The following is a 22,616-nucleotide window of genomic DNA, read 5'->3' on the forward strand; positions in this document are numbered from 1 at the left end:
TTTCCCACATATTAAAGGCTCACTTGAAAAGTTTTGCAGTTAAGTACTTGCAGTCTAGTGATTTCATAGTTACTCTTTGACTTTTCCTACTGTAGACAACAGTGAAACTCATACAGATCACAGACATGCAGCAGGCCATATTTTGAGAAGACCACGCATGACAGCTTTAAGTTTTATGTTGGTTTAAACACCACATATGGGAAAGCAAGGGCCAACAAGAGTTTAGGAAAAAGATTCTAAGACACAGCAAATATCACAAGATTTCCTAGTAAAGTAAATGAAAAACATTCAAATGGCTGAAATGGCAACACTGAGCATTCAACGCCCCAGATGCCAGGGAGTTACAGTGCACCTGAACACCCAGCAGAATACAGTTCATGGTTTCCTGCAGTCAGGGTGGTCTCACAAAAGGAGGGAGGCCAAGCTCAGAAGCATGAACTGCCTGATAAAAGGCGATTTTGCAGGTCTGCTGTCACACAGGTCTCCATCCTGCGTCTTTCTGACATACAGGCTCCGACAGGCACCAAAGTGAATTCAGGCCAGGCTGACATCTCCCCTTCCCAGACCAAGAATCCCCTGCCCTTCCTTCCCCACGCTCGTGAACGCCAGTCTGTCCAACGCCTGAAAAGGGAAACTGTTGTACGAAGTCTCCTGCAGGCATCCCTGCACCAGGAGTTAACACCACTGGAACAGACCTTGGCTACATGTACAAGTTTCAGTTTCAAATTCAATCTCAGTTAGACCATTGCAAATTCAACATACCAGTTTAAAACAGGTTACACACACACACACACACAAATATATATATAGGCTGAGCTTGCTGCTGGAAAAACATACCAACCCAAACATCACTATCAGCTGGGTTTAAAACTGCCTTAAGAGCTCTCATCCCCCAAAATACTATTTGTTTCACCTCACTAAATACTTCACTATGAAGGTGAACACCCTTATTGCTGCTTTAGGCACGTGGGAACAGTGGCAAAGGGGCCAACTTCATGTTAATCACACTATTCAAAATCATATTTTTACAGCTTTCTTTTTTTTTCCTGTTAAGCTTTGCATAGAGATGCCCGCTCTGATACCCCTGCTTTTCAATCTCTCTAGGAGACCCTTCTCTACAGCAATCACACAGGCCAAAGCAACACAGCTCCCATAACAGCACCTAACACACCTCCAATCCACCTACAAGCACCTCCTCATCTTTAAGAGGCACAGTGCTGCTGCAGAGGGTTTGATATGCTCTGTGTTTTAAAGGATGGGGACTTAAGCATTGACAGGTTGCACAGAAAGGCTGTTGCAATGCAAGATCCAGTTGCCCAAGTCATCAGCTAGAACCAACAGTCCACGTAAGGCATGCTTTGATGATCCTCATACTCACTTCACAGGAGCCACAGCTCCATGCTGATGAATGCTACCACTGGATGAAGCAAAGCCCAGCTGCCACCCCTGCACTGACCATCCCTATACCATGGACAAGACCAGAGAATTTATTAGAGAGCTGAAATAAAAAAGGGTACACGTACAGGGGGAAGGTAAGTTCTCAGCCAAATCACTCTCATGCCTGTTTGGCCAAACAACTGCACAAACACTTGAGTATTCGACAGACAGTGGGTCCCCAGGGCCAGGACAAGCGGCTGGAGCTGGAGACGCTGGACCGCTCCTCTCCAAGGCAACGTCAGCTGAACAGCGTCTGCAGAGCACCTGCGTTTCCTATGGGAACAGCTCTCAGTTTCAACTGCCTGGCAAACTGAATTTCACAGACCTGCAGCAGCTCACAACAAAAGGCACAGGAACAGCACTGCACCTACGGTTAAGGTTTGCTGTTTCTAGACAAGAGCCTCGGCAGGTCCTGGCTGTATTGGTGGTAGCTTGCTGAGCACACAGGAAAACGGGCTGCAGGCAACCTCAGCCAGGCTGGTGCACGGCTGTCACTTAGCATCCAAGTTTTGCTTCACCAGAGGTGCCTGCAAGAGCAGAGCTCCTTGAGGTAAGAGCGGGACATGAACACCAGTGGCCACAAGACCTTGCCTTAAAAGTCTGGGACCTGCTTGGCTGAGAAGAGAAAGAGAAGAGACCGCCTTATGTGAGTGCAGCTCTCACAAACTCCCAGTTATTTGGGGAGAGGGTGGAAGGAACCCCTCTTTCCATCCTCCCCATAAACTGCTTTTTCCCTTATTCAAAACTATCTAAAAAAACCTGACCCCCTACCTCCTTGGGAAGGGCTTCCCGTGGGCCAGCTGGGAGGGCAGCCCGCAGCCTTACCAGGCCAGGGCCCCGGGGTCCATTAGCAGGCGGTCAATGTGAGACACCCGGCCAGAGCCGTGGGGCTCCACCTTTCCGTGCAGAGCACAGCCCTGCCTTGGCAGCGCAAGCCTGGGGGCTCCTTGCCAAAGGGAGCTGCAGAGCCAAGGAGTTAAACTCACAGTGGGATTAGCTGTTCATACAGATAAAACAGGCACAGCCAAAACGATCATAATTAATAACAGAAGAGTGTTAGAAGGAGGATTAGGCCTCATGTCTCAGGGATTAAGGTAGTTTAATGATTAGAGGCCAATATTTCGGAGCTGAAAATGGGAGACTACTCACTTGCCTCTGAAGCATCAGGGCTGGCCATAGCCAGGAGACTTTCAGTGTCTTTAGGAATCTGGATAGTCCTTGGCAATAGCTAAGCCTCTCCCTGTTCCCCACATTATCCCAGAGGCTGCCAGGAGCTGCAGAATCTCCAGGGAAGTTATCCCATTGCTTTACCCAAACATCACTTTACCACCTACACCCATCTAGCTTGTCCCTATGCTTGCCTATCCCTTAGGACACCACCAAGGCATATTTGCACTGAGAATCAGAAGTTTAATCCTAAACCTGACAAATTAGGCATTTAGTGGGGAGAAGCTAGAATTCCAGAAAAGAAAGCAGACTGCAAAAATGTAAAGCTGTAACTCCAAACTCCAAAGGCTTTACACGGCTTACTCTCCATGCTGCCTTTGTTTAAATAGTAGTATATCCATGTTCTCTACCCACTCTCCCACACACAGATATATGTATGTCTTTCCTCACTCCTCTCACCCACAGATAAACAGACTGGAAACGAAGCTTGAGCAGATAACTATGGGAGCCCTGAAAGAAGGACAGTGCTATTCCCTGCGGGAAGCAAAGATATCCACATGAATGAAGCTGTTTGCTGAGGATGCTGTTCTGGTCTCTTGAGGATAGGATCAAGTATGTGCTTTCTAATTAATTTGTTTGTTATTTGTGTAATACATCCTGGTTTCTATCCACTGAGATTACTAATAGCTTAATTCTTCTTCTTCTTCTTTTTTTTTTTTTTTTTTTCCTTTTTTTGTTTAATCGGAGCCATTCCTATTGGGTAAAAAAGCCTGAAAGCAGAAATAACTGCAGTATACACTAACGATACAAAGCAGCTTTAGAGTGAACACATACCTAGCCTTTCTCATTCCCTCTGATCATCAGAACAATAAAACAGCTATTTATAAAGCAGAAAGGTCAATCTTGATGCACTTCGGTGGGGACAGATGCGTGTTACAGCTAGGGGGTGGGAAAGTACATGGCACAATGCTACTGGCCTAAAGGGGTTTTGGTTATTAACTACATGGAAGGCACTTCTGCTGCAGCGGATGTTGCAGTGAAAATCCAGACAAGCCTTCTTCCCTGGTCAGGCAACAGAGAGCTGTGCAGTCACCCTGCAATACTTTATTGATAGAGCTCCATGCACTTTGTGTTAGCCAGGCACATGCAATCAACCATTAAAAATTGGATCTATAGTACAGGTGGTTTCTAACTAGACAGAGACCCAAATGGCCTAGAAAATGTTGGACAGCTGGCAAGGCACAGAACAGACTCGTGAAGCTAACCTTGACTTAGTATTAGGGGACTAGAATTACAGCACAGTGCACTAATGCAGAAGAATATCATATCGATAAGAAAATAATTAAGGCAAAGATGACTGAAGGCAACATCTAACAAGCAAGCCTCAGTCCTGCAAGCAACAGATTTTTAAATGAGGCAGTTTTTAAAAGAGGTGCTACCAAGGAATGTGTGTGACTGAATGCATAAGCCACTTCCAAAACTTCAGTCACACACCAGAAGCAGCAAGGCAATGTTTGCAAAAGCCCTCCTCCTAGGAGGCTTACTTCTCAAAACTGGGCAACCCTAACGGCAGCAATAAACACGTTAAGCATCATCTGAGCTGCTGTGGTTAAGTGCTTTCTACAACTGACTGTTCAATACAGTTTTGTTTGTTTGCGTTCATTCTTACCTGCTGATGTTGCCTGGCTCCCGCAGTGATAGACTTGACAAGAGTGTCTACTAATGGCTTACACATGATCTGTAACAAAGAAAGAGTCTGTTAGTGGTGTGCTGACAGACAAATTTGTTTTCTCAAGAAAAACGATCTATATTTTACACAGCTTCTTGATCAAGAAGAAAATGCCACAAGAGAGACAAATGCCCAGAGACCAGCAACAACTTCTTTGAAAAGTAACAGCTTTGTTCACATCAGCCCTGGGTGAAATCTTGATCACAGTGAAATCAAAATCAACAAGATTCTTGACTTGGAAAAATCAAGCCAAGATTTCACCTCCTGCGTTCTGCCTGGTTCTTGATTTAAGTGTGCATCTCCCTGATATTTTACGTAGGCAGTTCACTTCACGCAGAGGCACAACCCCAGTGGCAAAGAAGAACATGCTGACTTAGACTGCAGAATGTCAGAGCTTGGGGAAAGATCTGATCCCACACACTATGGGGGGAGAAAGGGTACCAGAAATAACTGTGTCAGGAGGAAGGCTTCACAGGCTATCCTGAACTTGCTGCCTGTAGCATATCTTGATCAAAACAATTCTAGAGAAGGTGTCATTGTCAGCAAAGTCTGATGAACCTCTTATCTGCCCTAAATGAGTAATTTTGATGTTCCTACATAAATTCTTCAAGCTTTAGGTGCTAAAGGAATCCAGAATATGACACAAAAAATGAGAAGGCAAGTGGATTACAAACACCTTGCTTGCAGGCCTCCAAAGGCATCTATCAGACAGTGGAAGGTGAGGCTCTGACAAGGCATGGACAGCAGTTTGCTGCACTGTTCACTCCTCATATCATATGTGGATGGCTACACTAACCACACCACCCAAAATGGCTTCCTTTTTGGATAAGAAAGTACTAAAATTGACAGGTCTAGCAAGTGGTTAAAACCTAGCTTTAAAACAGGCCAATATGTAAAGCATTAGCTTTATTTTATGAAAGGGATGTGCTCAAAGATTTAAAAGACATTTTTGCAAGGAACAAAGCCAGAGGCTCTGCAAACCAACAGATTTTAGGCATGCTGCATCAGTCAGCAACACAGAACACCTCTCCGCCCTGTTTCACTAGCCAGGGGTAGTGTTATCCCAGCCTGGTGTCCTAAGAAACTTGGTATGCAAAAGAACTCTTTCTTGGATGGATTCCCTCGCAGTCTGAAAGTATGGATCATCTCCCTCCAGTTACACAAGCCTACATCTCCTCCCACCCTCCCTTCAGATATCAGTTCTAAAAGGTCAACGATGCTTGAGAAAGGACTTCTGGCAACTGGCTCCATCACACTCACTGACCTAAAAACTTCTTAAGTATTGCACCACATTCAGACCCAAGGCCTGTTGCTTAAAAGCTGGCTGTCTTCATAGGGGAGGCCAGCTTTAGGAATGGGTCAAGTTTGCAGGAAATTCCCCAAAGATTTTGAACACTGATGCTGTTTGAACACCCAGTTTGCAGATTAGACTCCAGTTAGACTCTATGTCCTACAGTCTCCTGAGAAGAAAAGTAAGTGTGCACATAGTCAGAGCAAAGCTGGACAGGAGCTACATTAGCTGTTCAAAGAAGCTGGCCCCTGCTGCCTGTATGCAAGCTTTATTCATCCACATTTCTTGAATATGGGTAGAAAATTCAGGCTTCTTAAGGCATTCTATAAAGAGCAATCTTTTATTCACCTGCACTCTCCATGCATTATCCCCAACCCAAGCCATAACAGTGATCTTGCTCTTCTGCAGCAGTGACATCCAAACATCCAGCACCAGGAGCCTAAGCAGGTAAAGATTCTTGAAAATCTTAAAGCAGTTTTTAAAAGCCTTGCAATAAATTTTAAGTCTCTCCTCTTACTTTCCCCAGGCTTACAACTCCACTTCAGAGCCACTGGAAGACAGTGTACCACACAGTTAGCAAAACTCACCGGGAAACGGCTGAAAAGATCAAGGAACATTGAGGCTGTAAGGGCACTGTTTCGTTTAGACAGGAATTGTGTTAGTGCTTCCTGATATATTACAGTCACTCTGTCCACATCCAGACTGCCCGTGCTCAAAATCTGAAGGGAAAAAACATGAAAAAAAAAAACATAAAACACAAAGATGAATTACTAGTAATGAAGCTATTCATCTCTATCAGAGCACACCGAAATTTTTCCAGTAACTAAATATCCTTGGGTAGCTTGTATGCTACAGGCCACAGTGCCATGAAGAACTGCCAAAGTGGGCCCCAATGTCGTCCCATGGCAGTGCCGACAGCAGTACGACCACGTTGGCGAAGCGCAGCACAGCTTTCTAACACTACATACACAGCATGTAGTGTGGGAGCTGTATTTCTAGGTTTGTGACGAGCACATCTAGCAAACATTAGGTTGACATCGTGCTCACCATCCCTGCAGCAGCTGCACTGTGCACGTGGTGCTCTCAGCTGTGGTGATGTCTGAATGTGTAGATTTAGAGCTACATATGCTTAGCAGCTATATCCATGATTTCTCGGTACCCAGCAGACAAGCCCCAGCTCTGATCAGAGATCCAAAAATCCCAGAAATGTGTAAAATGCTCTAATATCCCCCTCTGGTGGGCAATAAGAAACCAAGACATGCAGTAGCTAACTGAGACCTGCACAGTCCATACACATCTAAACAGACATCACAGGGAGGAACAAGGAAGACAGCATCACATCCTGACATTCCCTACAGTTATCATATTGCCAGGGAAGCACAGCTTTATAGGGAAGAAAGAAAAATTAAGAATCAGGAGATTGAGGCTGGGATTTTCACAACAGCAGATAGGTCTTTTGTGTACATCTGCCCAAGTAATTTGTCCAAGTCCATGCAGCAAGTTAAAGCCACATTAACGCTGTGTCCATTCACAGCCCAAACTCCCACTGCTACCTCAACTGGACGCAAGCTAGACTGGAGCAGAGAAGGTGGATCTTGAAATACATGACGTTTCCTAGTTAAGTGTTTATACTTGGGACTTCTTTGAGATGTGTATCTACAGGAAAAAAAAAAGAAAAAAAGAAAAAGGATCCCTCCCATGAAGATGTTGCTTACTATTTTAAATTTCTTCTGTAGTCACAGGCTCTTCCCTAAATTTGGCCACCGCATCATAGGATCTCTACTAGCCCTGCTTTGCTGCTTACTGAAGAGCTCTAGAGTATGCTTGCGAAGTGCTGCTCACTGGAAACACATGACACTTCTGTCTGTGGTCCCCTCTTGCAAAGCCTTGCTAGCCTCAAGCCAACATCAACACCAGAAGCATCATACCAGTCAATCTGTGTCACTTCCCTCAAACCAGCAACTTAGTTCAGCTGCTGGCTGCATTTTCGGCTGGACAAGACCACAGCCCTTTCTCTTGCCCTGAGAAGTCGCACAATGCTCTGAAGCATCCTCTTGACGTAGTCTCAACATCAAGTGCATTGTTTATATTACCAAAAACTCCCACTTTGTTTTTCTTCCAGGAAGGCCCAGCACAGAGCAAGAGTTGCTCAGATTAACATTCCTGGTCTCTCACTAAGCCTTAGAAACATTAGCTATCTTTTCAGCCCCAAATAAGATCTCAGTGTTTAGAATTTCCAGATCTTCTCTTGTCATGAGGTAACTTTATTTTCTTCCCCTAGAAAATGTCAATAGGATTAAGGTACCAATTCCTGCATACAACGTGAGGAGTTCAGAGGCAAGTACTTGGACAGTCAGAGAAATCTTGTTCCCTAAGCTTCTAGGGGAGATGACGGGCCTGGGCCACCCAGTTTACAGGATCACAAACTTCAGAGGCCTGTGAAATTCAGCAGAGACGGTAGATGAAAGGGAACCAGACGGTAAGGCCCCCTGAGTGATAACACACATAGTACAACTGGGTGCACAACTACACTGAAATCAAGACTGTTCCACACTCTCCTCACCCTGAGCTAACTCAGCGCAGACCTCAGAGAGATCCAGTGTTCACTCTTACTCATCACCATCTCATGGCTCCTTGCTCCTGAACACTCTCCCAGAAAAACTGAGTGACTGTGAAGAGGTTAATAGAAAAAGAGCAAACTAGCCAGGTGAGCAGCATAAATACTCATCATGCTTTTTAGGCAATTAACCGGAGATCCACTGTACACCAGCAGCCCCTGGTGGCTGTGTGCAAGCAGGCACTGCAAAGACAGGAGGAACAAGGTGGAAAGGGGATGGGGAATGTGACAACTTAGGGTACGGAGAAGAAAGCCTGCGGATGGGTATTTGAAGAGTGAGCTTGAATAAACGATGCCCAAAGGGGCAACACAAGCTTCCTGGCAAAAACACTACTGCAAGAGCAGTCTGCTGTCTTACCTGACAAGCCTGCAGGGTGTTGCTGCTCCTTTTCCTTGGCAGAGGCGTAGGAGGAGTCGGTGTCTTATCGGACACACTTCCCTTCAATACTTTGAGTAGGTACAAGGATGCACTGAAACAGAAATAGAAAAGGGAGGAAAGTAACAGTTACCACAGTATCACGGTGCCACTACCCAGGCAACCAAGGAGGGAGACCAAGTGAGGCAGGCAGCTTGCTCTATACTGAGGGAGGTTAAAGAGTCTGAGAGGACCCTCAGGCTAACCCACTCACTCTTGCCAGGTCTAAAGGCAAATACAAAGAGGCAGCATCATTTCACTGTCTGTCACTGCAGTCAGAGACAACCCCATGATCAGCCTCACATCCTGGTCTCCCCAGACTCATGCTGCTCGCTGTCAGTTTCGATTAGCACAGCTCAAAGATTTCTCCATTTGTCCACAATTTGAGGATTTCCAAGCCCCATCAGTAGTCCTGCTCTCCCAGCCTGGGCTGCTGCAGGCCTGGAGAACAACTGAGAGCGCCTGCTGACACCCTGCTACTTTTGAGAAATATCACATTAACCAGGCATGCAGAAGGCAGCTCCACTCAGCACTGGCATCACCTGGAAGCTGTCAGGGACTGTGCAGCACACACACAGCCAGTCCTGTGCTGCCAGAAACTACCACAGTTCCCACACAGCCACGAGCTAGGTGAACTGCACAGCCAGTACCACCCAGTGGCACAAGGCTGACATGCATATGGTACCTACCTCATAGAATTTTTTTGAGAAATCCCAGACAGGAGAATCAAAGCCCTCCTGAAACTGCCTGCAAGCCATATGAAAGCCTGCTGGTAAATGGTGTTTCCCCTTACACCGGGGAACAGCAAAATTGCTCACTTCCTAGCAGATACACAGCCTTATCCTGGAGACTAATTCACCTGCATTCAGTAGCAAAGGAACAAATACTGGTACGTATCGACAGAAGCTATCATCTTTATTGTCCTTGTGATGCTATCGTGGAGACAGGTAAACACAGTATTTACAGAACGATCATTGTGGACCGACCCTAACTTACACTTGTCCCTTCCTGACTAACATGCAATTCGTCACTCCCTAATGAAGCCCCAAGGGAGTCCTTCCCATTACTACCAGCAAATCTGGACCAGAGCATTTCTATGTCACAGGACCATAGGACATCACCTCAAAAAGAACATCTCTTGAAATGCTTCAAACCAGAATGACTATTCCTCATGTAAGACACAGATGCCAGCATCCAGCTTTCATGAAGTCTCTCATTTCTCTGAAGTGTTTTAATGCACAACACTGCCTGCATATACACCAGCCACAGTCACAGCCCTGTCTGCAGCACAGGGCAGAGTTCTTTCTTAGCACTCACCTGAAATAATAGAGAGCCACTGAAGAGTCAGTGTGCTTGCTTGCTTTCTTCACAAGCCTCTCCACAAAGGCATGCAAATCTTCTTGCAGGGCATCCACTCTTCTGCAATACTGCTTAGCTCGGCACAAAGAGTTCCTAAAAGAGCATTAAGAACAAACTATGCCATGAGCGCCCAAAGGCATTACCTACAGAAAGAGCTCTGTGGAACCAGCGGCTTTGAACCTTTGTCACTGGACTTAGAGCAACCCGGAGTCTCCCAGTGCTGAAAACAAAAACAATGCGAGCTGTGGGCAACAAAAGGGATAGTTATCGGTGTGGCAAGCGGGGTACGGATACTCACTGCTCTTCATCTTCAAGCAGCTATTTAGGCAACAAAGTCAACTCTCATCCAAAACTCACACAAAGTAGAGAAGTGGCTGCCTCAAACACTGTCACCACAGAACTGCTTCTCAAACAGTGGGTGGAGACTAGTGCTGGGGATGTGCAGAGGACATATCGTATCACACAACATGCACTACGCTTGTGTCTAGCTTGTATCACGCCTCACTTCTGGCTATGAACAGAGAGAACTTGCACTCTGCCTGTCACAATAATAAGCTGTTAGCAGTTTCATTCCAGCCACAGCAGCAACTCTGTAACTGTGGGGAGTTGTTGCAGGGTCTGACTCAGAGCTCAGAGCCTGTGGAGACATTCAGCAACACAGTACTACATTTGTAATATCAACCATCTGATATACAGGATTCCACCCGTGAACAGGTTTGGCACCTGAAGTCCCTTAGACTGCAGAACCCAGACACTGACTGTTTTCCTATGAGCTCCTATGGGGAACAGTTCTACATAATCTATAAGCACAGCAACTCTCTCCCATTTAGAAAGACCCAGTTCCAGAGGAGGGGTTCAACCAAGACCACTGGTGTCTATCAAAAGTCCCCGCTTACTAGCAGAAGGACTAAGGAGACTTACGTGAAGATATGGGCTGTTTTCTGGAGGAAGTCAATCTCCTGCTTGTCTGAGTCTGAGCTCATGCATTGTTCAATCACCTGAAGCAGGGGCTCAATGACGTCGAACACCAAGGGGTTCTCTGGCTGCTTACTCAGGAACACTTCAATCAGATCCAGCACCTGCAAACACAGAATTACCAAGCTGGGAACTCATGCAAACAAGGAAACATGATGGATCTACCCAGAGCAGCTCCGTCAGGCTGAAGCAGGGCACACAGCAGGTGGAGGGGGTTGAAGAAGACTGTATTTGCAGCTGAGATCCACACACACATTCCATTGTCACTTGTAATGCATGAGAAATTGAAGATTAGAAGTTTGAAAGTGGAGTTTGAAACTTATGCAGAAACATCATTTAGCAACAGCAGTTACGAGAATCACTGCCACCTGGCCAGACCTGCAGTCACTATAAATAGGTATAGATTTCTGCTAGCTCCACTGACTGATGGCTTTCACCTCCCTCAACACGCCTTGATTTCCAGACAGTGCATTAGTGTAAAATCAACTTCCTATTGCACAGCATCAGAATAAAAATGCAGAAAAACCACTGGCTTGCTACACCGTTCAATCTCCTGCCTAATCTGGCACCAGATGTTTCTGTAAGAGAGTGGCTGGAGCTGTCCCTGAATGCTGAATATCCTGGACGGACCATGCTGACACCAGGTGGCCAAGGTTGGTATTACAGACACATATAACGAGGTGGGGGGAGGTCTCACCATAATCCTCCCGATTTTATTAGCATAACAAACTAAGGGAAAGCTTACATTGCAAAGTTACCAGAGGGATTTTACACATGTCAAGCTATGGTACATCAAGTTTGCCCAGTTTACAAAAACTGATAGGCATCTAGCTACCTTTGGGTAGGTGGAACAGGGAGCTAATACTCTGAAACATTTCTGTTTAGCAAACATAAACCGTTAACTTTTTTGATGGGACAACCTACTGTTCTTTGTTTAGAAGTAAGCATCTGAAGCTCCATTCGCTGACCATTATCTTGCTGTGCCTGGTGCTGCACAATCCAGTCTCAACCTCCAGAAGCTTACAACAGAAGTAAATGTCCATAGCATTTAGTCTTAGTTCACTGTGTGCAATAGACTATACCTAACAGCAAGCCAGAGGCCTTTGCAGCAAACACTGATCTCCCACCTTAATCTTGAAATCCCTCCGCAGGATCTTCTCTTTCCGCATCCTGTCTCTCTCATCCTTCTTTGCCTGGATCCGTTTCTGCTGCTCCGCAAAGAGGGCCGAGATATTCTCATCAAGAGCCATCATAGCCTCATCATCCAGCTCTTCATCACTCTCATCTCCTCCCTTTTGTTTTTTAGAATGTAAAAACTACATGTTATTTTATGTATTTCAAAAATAAAGTTCCTAACACTCACTTGCCCATGACTACCCTAATCCTGCTGGCTGAGGAGGACCACAGCTACTTCAGAAACAGACTTACAGGAGGAATGAAGAATCATAGAATCAGTAAGGTTGGAAGGGACCTCAGGAGATCATCTAGTCCAACCTCCCTGCTCAGCAGGGTCACCTAGAGCATGTTAGACAGGGTTGCATCCAGGCGGGCCTTGAAGATCTCCAGAGAAGGAGACTCCACAACCTCTCTGGGCAACTTGTTCCAGTGCTCCGTCACTCTCACAGGGAAGAGATTCCTCCTCACGTTCAGGCGGAACTTCCTGTGGTTCAGTTTGTGCCCATTGCCTCTTGCCCTGTCACATGGGACAACTGAAAAGAGTTTGTCCCTGTCCCCTTGACACCCTCCCTTCAGGTACTTGTACACACTGATTAGATCCCCCCTCAGTCTTCTCTCCCCCAGGCTGAAGAGGCCCAGCTCTCGCAGCCATTCCTCATAGGGCAGATGCTCCAGCCCTCTGATCATCTTCGTAGCCCTACACTGGACTCGCTCCAGTAGCTCCATGTCTCTTCTGTATGGGGGAGCCCAGTAGCTATCTCCAGACTCTGAAGAGCAACAGGGGGAGACAAAATGCTTAAGTCAATGGGAAATCCAACTCGTTCTTCCTAACAGGTAATCCTGGCAGTGATGTACCAACACTTAAGAGACAGAGGACTAGGAGAAGGAAGAGGTCTGGGGTTTTGTTACTGGCTGCTATTGCTCCTTCAGCAAAAGAGGTTAACGTATTGCCATGTCAGTTATAGAAATCATTAACCATAATCATTAATCCAGCCCTCCTGCAAGACGTCTCCAGAACGGCCTACAGGGATCACACTCCTTTGCACAGGTCAGGCAATAGACACCGTAGAGCAGCATCTCAGTGCTTTAGTCCACATCAGTCTCATTTATGATAGGCAAAAATCCAAGCTATCAGGCTAAAATTGACAAGCAAGAGCACTCAAGACCCACTAACATTAAGTAAGAGAACAACTGACTAATTCCCACAGCTTTCTTTACAGATCCTGATCTCCTGCTTCAAATGCCAAGCAAAGATGACTGTCAAGGTTCTTGCTGCACGGGCTTAAGTAGAATGTGGGCATTAGATAATCTTTCACCACCTCACACTCCCCTGGTATCTGTATCAAGCCAGAAAGTCAAAACATACCAATGCATTCCCTGCTTGGAGAACATTCATCAGCTGACTGCGAAAATCTTCATCAACTTCTTCATTCTTATCTTCATCTCCACTGTCATTGTCTTCCTCAGAGCCACCTTCATCTGAGGAGTCCCCACTTTCATCATCCTGAGAAAGAAAAGTTCATGTCCTGAGCCCACTGTTCTTCCAGTCCTTCTCAATTCTCAGGTATGTCACTGTTCAGAAACAAAAACGCAAGCCCTACTCTTGCCTACAGCCCTCACATACAAGTAAGGACACTTCAGACAACAGGAGAGATACCAGGTCTTCACAAGACCTAAAAGCAGAATGTAACACAGACTTCTCTGATACATTAAATGAATCTCAAAAAGAAGCCTCTAAGGAGTAACTGAAGTAACAGCCTTTATCCTACTCTCCTTTTTGCTAATGCTCATGATAGTTCATGAGTCAAATCTTTTCAGCTATTAAAACTCAAGATCTTGAATCCAGATGGCTGTACATCACAGCAACGATTCAATCTGCGGCTGCAAAAAGAAAAGGCCTGTACTAGTTTCAGAATGTGGCCATTTGTTGTCACAAAGTCATCTACTCAAATAGCCATACTTTCAATAGCATTTTCTTTCACAGCCAAAAGGCTAATGAACATGCACTTTCCACATGACAATCGCACTTTGCACGTTGAAAATAAATCTTAACAGAGCAGCAGCCATTTTATTTAAGATAAAGAAATGCAATTATGTCTATTACCACAGATCAGAAGGATCATTATTTTTAAATGGTGAGTCTGAAAAGTATTGGCGCATCAGTTACCGTGTCCTCTGACGCAGATTTGATCTTTTTGACTGATTCTTCCATCACAACAACAGCACTTTCTTCATCCTGATCTTGGTACGGATCGAGAACCTGCAGAAAAGGGGAGTTGTTTGGTTTTTTTAAGTGATTTATTTTGATGCATTTTTTGTGCACAATGGACATTAATTTCAGCACAATGAGTTAGCTGAATGATGACATAGTAAGTAACAGCATTCAGCTTTCTGGCTTATAATGACATGTTTGTGCCAGCTACTTATGGAAATCCATAATGTGTTAAGTTCTTTCTATAAGTTAAAAAAAAAAAAAGTGAAGAAAGCATTTTGATTTGTTACAAAATTATGTACTAGATTCATCACATAAACTGTCTGATGACTGATCTTTGCAATCCATGTATTACTGTCTCAGAAGACATCGCCTTACTCAGTGATGTGACCAGTTCAGATTTTCAGTGTCAGCTATTTTTAGCACCTCTGTGCTTAGCCTGTCTAGAAAAAAAGAAAGGTTACTATTTATACACATGTATAAAACCTACCAGCTATTAAAACTGACCCAGGAATGTCCTCAGCCTAAAACTACCAAAGAATATAGCCAAAAATAAGCAGATCACTGGTTCCCATAAAGAAAATTTCTTGCACACCACTCTTAAAATTCAGTAGTGCATATGCCAGACTCATTTTCTAAATCAAGGAGTCTTTTATTTAATCCCAAAATAGAGAATAGCCAAGAGACATGTTTCTATATCTGTGAAGGGCAAGCCAGGCAATCAGTAAAATCTCCTCTAGTGTCTCACTTACATCCAAGATCAGCTGCAGACCTCTCTTGGTCAGATTGGGGCATATCCTTCCAAATACACTCTTGGAGATCCGACGTATGAGCAGGCTAGGCTGGGCAAGGAGGGAGAGAAGGATTTCCACAATCACCTCAACCCATCCTGGTTCTGAGTTCTCTGTATGGGAACAAACAGCTAGTCAGCAAAAGTATATTACTTCATAGTGTTTCCAATGAAATCTGGAATCACAGCAGCCCATGAAAAGTGCTGGGGTTTGAGAGTGATCCACTAGTCCAGCAGTTTGGGAACCCTGACCTACATACAACCAAGCCCTCATAGAACTATAGGTCTTATTTTTACAGTATCTACAAATTTACATAGGGATTTAAAGAGAACAGTAAGACCAGAGTTAGAGAGGAAGTCATAAGAACAAGCCAGGTTCTTTGCTGATCGAGTCTAAGTCTAGCTCCCCAGACCCTAAACCAGGACTAGCTTAAAGCAGCTATTAGGTTGGACCTACACACAGGGCACAATCAGATTGCCCAGAGCCTGAGCTTTGAGAGCAGCAAGTTGCAGGCCTGTTGGCTGTTACAAAAGCTCACAGGGAGTTAGCTTTGCTCTGACTGGCAGGCACTGCTGCTTTGGTGAGGTTCTCAGCAAGCACAGATGAATGACTCAAAGGGAGAGCACTCTCTTGGCTGCTGTTCATCTGACTGATAGTCAGCTTTGAAGCCCACCTGGCCTGTAAGGGACGAGCAGGAGTGCAACCCTGCACATCCCCTCCACACCCTGGCATATGGGTGGAGGGCAGGAGGAAGAAATGAGAGATTTGGAAAGACAAGCAAGGAGAGGGAAGGAGGGAGGTGATTCTCCTGGAGAAGAGTGCATCAAGCCAGGACTGATGCTGCCAGAGTGCTTCACTAATGCAGAACTGCCACTGGTTTTTGACAAAGCATTAATAATCCCACCCCATCTCTTTCTGCAGGAAGGACTCACCAGTCTTTTTTTTCTTGGGTTCCTTGCTAAATGCCCTCTCTGTGCAGTCCAGAAGATCACTCAGAAGTTCCATTGTTTCAGCTGGATTCTGTTTGATAGCAAACAAACCCCCCATCCTGTGAATTCCCTACTACCAACAGCAACAAAAGGAACATATTCTGTATCCAAGGATCTCTTCAAACAGGTACAGATTAAAATCAGCTACTATGACCCCTTTGCAGAAAAAAAATATGAAAAAAGTAGGAACTGTTCCAGCAAGTCAAAGGCAAAACATGCTCAGGCAAAGCTTTGCCCCCGTAAATCGATGTCTACATCAGCGTAAGAATCACAGCTTATTAGCTGCCAATTTTCCATTTAAGAAGCTAGAGGCTTCGAAAGAATGGATCTCTGAACACAAAGCTGGTTATTCAGAAACTGCAGCAGTTATTAGCCCATTGTACACCATTCAAACAAGTTCCAGAGGTGTTACCTTGAAAAGATGAATGGCCATTAAAAGTAGAAGTTGCTGGAAAGCAAAGATTTTGGCACTGTCTGATTTATTTTCCTCCTTCTGCAGATTCGTCACAGACTGAAGTGTTCTAAGGAAAGAAAAGCTATGAGTCTTTCGCAATTACAACAGTAAATCCTGTCTTACGATCAAATTGAAAACATAACCACAGCCACTCTACCATTTTCTGTACTCAACATTTAATTTATAGATACTAGGCTTACACATGTAGGATAAAATCTTAACTCAACAATAGTGTCTCACCCTCTGTGTAGCTTATGAAAACCTTTGCATTTCAGCACAGGCTAAATTCTTAATACTACAGTCAAGGTGTAGACCTTCATGGGAGACCAAGTTAAGAAAAGGGCAAGTTAGAGTCACTAGGAAGTTAGAACAGACATTACTAGCAGAAAAATATTAGCAGGCTTGGAATTGAGTTTGGGAGAATGATTATGAATGAAAACAGAAAAGGACATGGCCACCTACAGACACACAGAAAGAACAAGAAAAGAGTGGGGTGAGAGATAACAAGACAACCCAGAACCCAGGCCTAGGTGCTGCATCCTCAATAAACAGAAGAGAGAGAACTGTTACTGCCTATGAAACAGTTCCACTACAGTAACCGAGACAATTAGAGGAGGACTGAAAAATACAGGCTATATGCTTTTATTGGCCCAAAGAGAAATATAACCAGGGCTTTTCCACCTTCCTCATCCCACGAACTCAGCATTCAGCTTCCCAAAACTCTCACCTCTCCCAAGCATCCCTCTGTTCCTTAGTAAAAGGCTTCACAGCTTTGACATGCTTCTCGCTGGAAAGCAGCTCATTAGCATACTCAACAAGAAGGAGGATCCAGAGCTTCCCATCTGCAGTCACGCCATGGGTGTGCTTCTCCCTCAAGGCTGCAGCCTCTGGTGTATCTCCCAAGACTGTCAGGGTGTTTAAAGTCTGAAGTAACCTGCAAAGGAAGCAACCAACATGTTCACATGAGAAGAACCAGACGGCCTTTTCCTCTTCAGAATATCCAACACAGGCAGAGCACTCTCACCTCAGAGCTCTGGTCACACACTTCAAGCCAGATTCACAGGGCTTAAGTTTCAACCTGTGCATGTATCCAAACACAGTAAGGACACACTCCCAATGTATCATTTTGGTGAAAAATTATGGTAAAAAACTTCATAACTCATTGTCATTAGTGCTGACCCAAATTTGTCAAAGCCAAACTGGGCACCAGTGCCAGTTTGACTCTATTCACCACTGTGTTAAGGGAAACACAAAGCAGGGAGCCAAGTGGAACCAGCACTCCAAATCTAGGTCTCAGTTCTTGAGTTAAACAGCTTTGTCAAGCTACTGAATGACATTATTCACAAGCTACTCTATTTCACAACCCAAAATGTAATAACAGCTATCCTCTACAATCCAATCTTACAGCTGGGAACTGGAACACAGGTGAAATTGAGTGAAATTAAATATACTTTAATTTTAATTTATTAACAAAAAAGATTAATTACTAATTTATTTTAATTTACTTCTCAAAAATATATATTTCCATTTCTGAAAGTGTCCCCCATTCTGTGTCCCACTATGTCCTGTGCTGTCCTTCAGCAGTGTTTGGAGCACCTTCCCAGGAATTGCCTGTTCAAAGTGTTATTACAGTTCTGTTTCCATTGTTCAACTCTTTCTCCCTCAGCACAGGGAGGGCTGTGGATCAATCAGCAGCTCACATGCAGAGTGGACAAAAAGCCAACAGCAACCCATGTCCCCACCACCCCTCTCCTACATCCTCTCATCTCTAGCTTCTAACAGGGGCAAGAGAAATCAGATGAGAAAAAGCAGTTTAAACTCAACTCTGCATCTACCTGATCATTAGACACATATTCAGCAAGTTTGCCATGCAAAAATGTGATTTTGTTGGACACAAATTAAGAATATTTGGGAAATATTTCTAAGATTTCCTTTAAAAAAAAGTTAACTTCCTGCTCCTGGAGTCAAAAATAAACGCTTCAATAGCAGCTCAAACCTCTTGCCATGCCATTTACAGAGTGATCTTATCCTCAGGGAAGGAGAGAAATTTCCCTGTTTAAATCACACAAGCAAAATCCTTACCCAAAGAAGTAGTTTGCTGCCAGTGAATGAGCCTGTTCATCCAGAGGCTCTGATGGAAGGGCATTTGTCTCAGGTATTTGGGAAGCTTTTTTCTTGGTCTCAAAGAAAGCATGGAAGAAGCAAAACCTAGCACAGATAGAAGAGAAAAAAAAAAAGGGAGTTAGCTTGGAAATAATAGAGCAAAAATAGCCTGTGTGTGCAAATCAAATAGAATACCACACCACACATTTACCTAGCATTTTTATTCAAGAATGTGCTGAAAAACGTCACTATTTACAATAAGCCCCTTTCCTCAAGGTACACAAGGTAAAGAGAGAAGAATGCTCAGGACTTCACACAAGTAGAAGTGCAACACTTCAGGCAACACAGTACAGCACTCTTCTCAGGCTGTCAGATTTGCATCATATTCTCCAAGAAATTTAAACTGACCGATAAATACTACCAAGATTTGATACAAGGTTTAGAAATAATATCTTCAAAACAGTCTAGGTAACCAGGAACCTAAAGCTTACTGAAAACAAATGAGGCTGAGTTGATTTTAGGTGCCTAAATTACTTATGCCAAAAGTTTAGAGAAGTTATTTTTGAAAACAGAACCTGGTCTTCTAACTGACTAGATGTTCTAGAATATTTCTACCAATCAATTTGTCTAGTCCCATGGAGACAATTTAGCTCAATAGCACTACTCCAGCTAAACAGAATTATTCCAACTACACATGACATTAAACAATCTTTAAGTCATTCCCACCTGGAAATGTCCATTACAAGGTTCTCTTCTTTCTTCACTGGGCTTTCAATGATACTAACAAGTCGGTGGATGATCCATTTTCTTAATCGAGCCATCTTATGTTGAGTTCTTTCAATAAACAAGCGGACACAATCAGTAGTTTGAACACTACACTGAATTAATTACACAAACAACAGTCAACTGCAACAAGAGGCGATACTGAGTGTAGTTCTGTGGGGACCTCCTGCCATTCAGAGGATTGAGGTTAAAGATGGCAAAGTGGGTTATGCAAAAAGAAAGCAACAGGTACAAAAGAAGAGAAATAACCTTCTCACTATAGAAAAGATGGTCCATCTTACTCCGCAGAGGTACTGCATTCTACCAAAAAGCACCTCAAAAAACTGCAGTACTGCACCTGTAAGTTTATTATACTGACAACGTATAACACAGAGACATGCTGCTTTAACAATTTATGTTGTTTGAAAGAGGTCTCCCTGCAAGTAACCCAGTATCCACAGCACCAAGCTGGGATATTCACTGAGCAGCGCCAAAAAGGTTGATAAAACATTTTTCTGAGAAGTTTTCCTAGCTGGAAATTGCTACAAACGCATACCAAGTATTTACAGGCTACTCTTGGGACATGGAATTAAGTAATCTACTACATTTGTCTTGCCCTGGCAAGAGTCACGTGCCAGGGATAAATCTTCTGAGACAGAGGAAACAGAACAGGAGATAATGGCCTGCTCACAGCAACGGAAGCAGCGACTGCAAACATTGACGGTCCAAATCAAACTTTGCACAGGTGGCTGTTCTAATCACAGGTCAGAAAAAGAAGAGCAAGGTGCACCATTAATACACTCACATGTTTACAGTTTCTTGGTTCTGTTTTTGCCGGTTAGTTGAAAAGTCTAAACAACAGTCCAAGTCTGGTCTAAGGAACATGTCTTTGAGCCAGTCAACGTATTTCTGCAATGCCACTGGCTGCAAGTGTCTCACTACCCTCCAAATGCTGGGTACCACTGGATAACCTTGATTGGTGAGAGTAGAGAAGCCGATCATCACTGCCAGCTGCTTCTCCGGATCATCACAGCTATTCAGAAATGCATCTACATATGCTTCCATCTCTGGAGCAAATTTAAATCGGTTTGGAAGCTGAAACAGAGTCCAAACAAGCAGGTTAGAAAACTCGCAATGAGTCTTGAGCATCTATTGGAACTCAAATCACTGTACAGATCTGGTTGCAATGTGAAAATTAAAGTCATCTGTCTGAACATTTACCATAAAAGATACTGCAACCCATCAGTTTCATCCTATGGTCAGCCACGCTGCTTCCTCACATACTTAGCAGGAGGAAACTACAGAATCCTGGTATGTACCAACGTCAGCTCTTCAGTTTGGACTTTCCCAAACAGTCAAACTTCAGCAGGCTGGACTACATGCTGGCCATGGCCAGTGCAGGTACGCTCATAGGCTGGGGGAGAGGCCCAGAAATTACTCACACCATCTGTCTTGTTTGCCCATTTATTCAAAAAATGCCCCTACATCAATTCTGCTCTCATCTAGCAGCTCTGGGGCCTGAAAATCTACAGTGGGTAGAAGAAATTCCATCTTTTCTCTCTTCTGTTTCAGAAGTGTTGAGGTATTCTGAAAGGAGAGGGGAATTGATAGGTTCAACTTCAACCTTCAACATGTTCTGAAGGGTCACTGTTTTGTGCTAAGGCCTATCCTCGGTCCTGCCACTGATGTGCATGGCATACAGATGGCTGGCTGCTGGCCTTGGAATGTCATCCACTAGCACATGGACTACCAGAACATGCCCCATTTTACCCAACAGTGCCATTTCCTGGTGTTCTTTCACAGCCCACAGTGTTCATTCTCCTTCCACTTATTCTGGAAAAAACCAAATGTGTAACTGGAGAAACCTTAAAGAGTGCAAGCTGCGGCTTCATTCCAAAAATGTAATGCAACTTTAGTAAATTAATAAACCAATTTGTTTTGCATAGTGTCATGTTCGATACAGTGACCTGGTGGCAGCAGAAACAGTAATGAAAGAGAATACTGGTCTTTAAATAAAGGGTCTACAAATACCTAAGTAATTATAAATCCAGCCAAGCATAACACACATACCACTGCAAGAGATTTCATACAAAGCACAACCTAGCAAGCTCTTGCTTTCACTCTGTTGGTAAGTCCATACTTGTGCATCAGTATGAAAGCCATAAAAAATCTCCAGGAGAATCTTTACCGTAAACAGGCTAATAACTCACAACAGGGCTTTCATCAATCATCTCTCAATAAAAGCAAACCAAGTGCTCCCCTGTTAAAAGCCTGAATTCGAGAAGATGACAATTGTCAGTCAGTATCAGATTAAAGCTTCATCTAGTTCCAACTCCAACAGCAACCAGAATCCCAAAAGAAAGTGTAAGATAACAGCATTTGTTTTCCAATTAAGGAACAAAAGGAATAAAAGTCCTAGGGAACAAAAAGGAACAAAAGGAACATAAAAGTCAACCTAACACTTTTTCTAACACCTCCCCATCATCACCAGTACTAAGGTCCTCACTTTCAGCCTAGTCAGAGAGTCTTTTAGTCTTCAGTGGGTTTATATGTTTCTGACAGAAATTAAATTAATAAATCTTTTGATGCACATGGTAGAACACAGCCTAGTTCACTCTGCAAGAGCCATACAAAACAAGGTACAATAAAACAACTGAGTGTGCAGATAAGCCCTGGAGAAAGTTATTCCATTAAGAGAGGCATCACAGTAAGCATTTTTCCAGAGAAAAACTGCGTTTCTGCTGTTGTTTTGGTACCAGGACAGAAAGGCTGCAGAGTCCCTCCTCTTCCAAGAGAAGGCAACAGGTTTGAGGCCCACATCACAGGGATTAACGTTAAGTTAGCCATAAAGGCTAAGTTTTAGTCTCCAGTGTTCCCTTTTATTCTTCCTCCTCTTATTGCAAGGCTGTGCTGTTTGTTTTCTTCCCAGAAAGGAAGGAGAGAGGAGGATTTCCAAAATCCAATATCCAAATCAAGTTTGAATTTAAGCCCCAGAGGTGTTTCTCAAACACAGCAGTGAAGTACACAAAACCATGAGTTATCCCTCTTTGCTTTGCCTTCAAATGCTCATGCAGCACCCAGCACAATTACAGCTAAAAAAGAAGCTTCTGGACATGCAAAATCAAAAGCACTGTTAAAG

At 44.0% G+C, this 22,616-nt stretch overlaps 1 protein-coding gene across 1 annotated transcript in view; it reads right to left on the reverse strand.

Annotated features, from left to right (window-relative positions):
- Window positions 1–22,616, reverse strand: part of MYBBP1A (MYB binding protein 1a) — a 58,067-nt gene that overhangs the window by 29,989 nt on the left and 5,462 nt on the right. Inside the window, exons 9-23 of the mRNA XM_062592840.1 lie at window positions 20,283–20,572; window positions 19,442–19,549; window positions 18,695–18,820; window positions 17,340–17,546; window positions 16,571–16,679; window positions 16,102–16,189; window positions 15,131–15,282; window positions 14,334–14,426; window positions 13,533–13,670; window positions 12,118–12,282; window positions 10,937–11,094; window positions 9,974–10,108; window positions 8,600–8,711; window positions 6,212–6,343; window positions 4,274–4,342 (exon numbers count right to left, since the gene is read on the reverse strand). Of these exons, the coding sequence (XP_062448824.1) occupies window positions 4,274–4,342; window positions 6,212–6,343; window positions 8,600–8,711; window positions 9,974–10,108; window positions 10,937–11,094; window positions 12,118–12,282; window positions 13,533–13,670; window positions 14,334–14,426; window positions 15,131–15,282; window positions 16,102–16,189; window positions 16,571–16,679; window positions 17,340–17,546; window positions 18,695–18,820; window positions 19,442–19,549; window positions 20,283–20,572 (2,082 nt within the window). The remainder of the gene's footprint in view (window positions 1–4,273; window positions 4,343–6,211; window positions 6,344–8,599; window positions 8,712–9,973; window positions 10,109–10,936; window positions 11,095–12,117; window positions 12,283–13,532; window positions 13,671–14,333; window positions 14,427–15,130; window positions 15,283–16,101; window positions 16,190–16,570; window positions 16,680–17,339; window positions 17,547–18,694; window positions 18,821–19,441; window positions 19,550–20,282; window positions 20,573–22,616) is intronic.

This window comes from Rhea pennata, chromosome 20, assembly GCF_028389875.1.
Source record: "Rhea pennata isolate bPtePen1 chromosome 20, bPtePen1.pri, whole genome shotgun sequence".
Taxonomy (NCBI): Eukaryota; Metazoa; Chordata; class Aves; order Rheiformes; family Rheidae; genus Rhea; species Rhea pennata.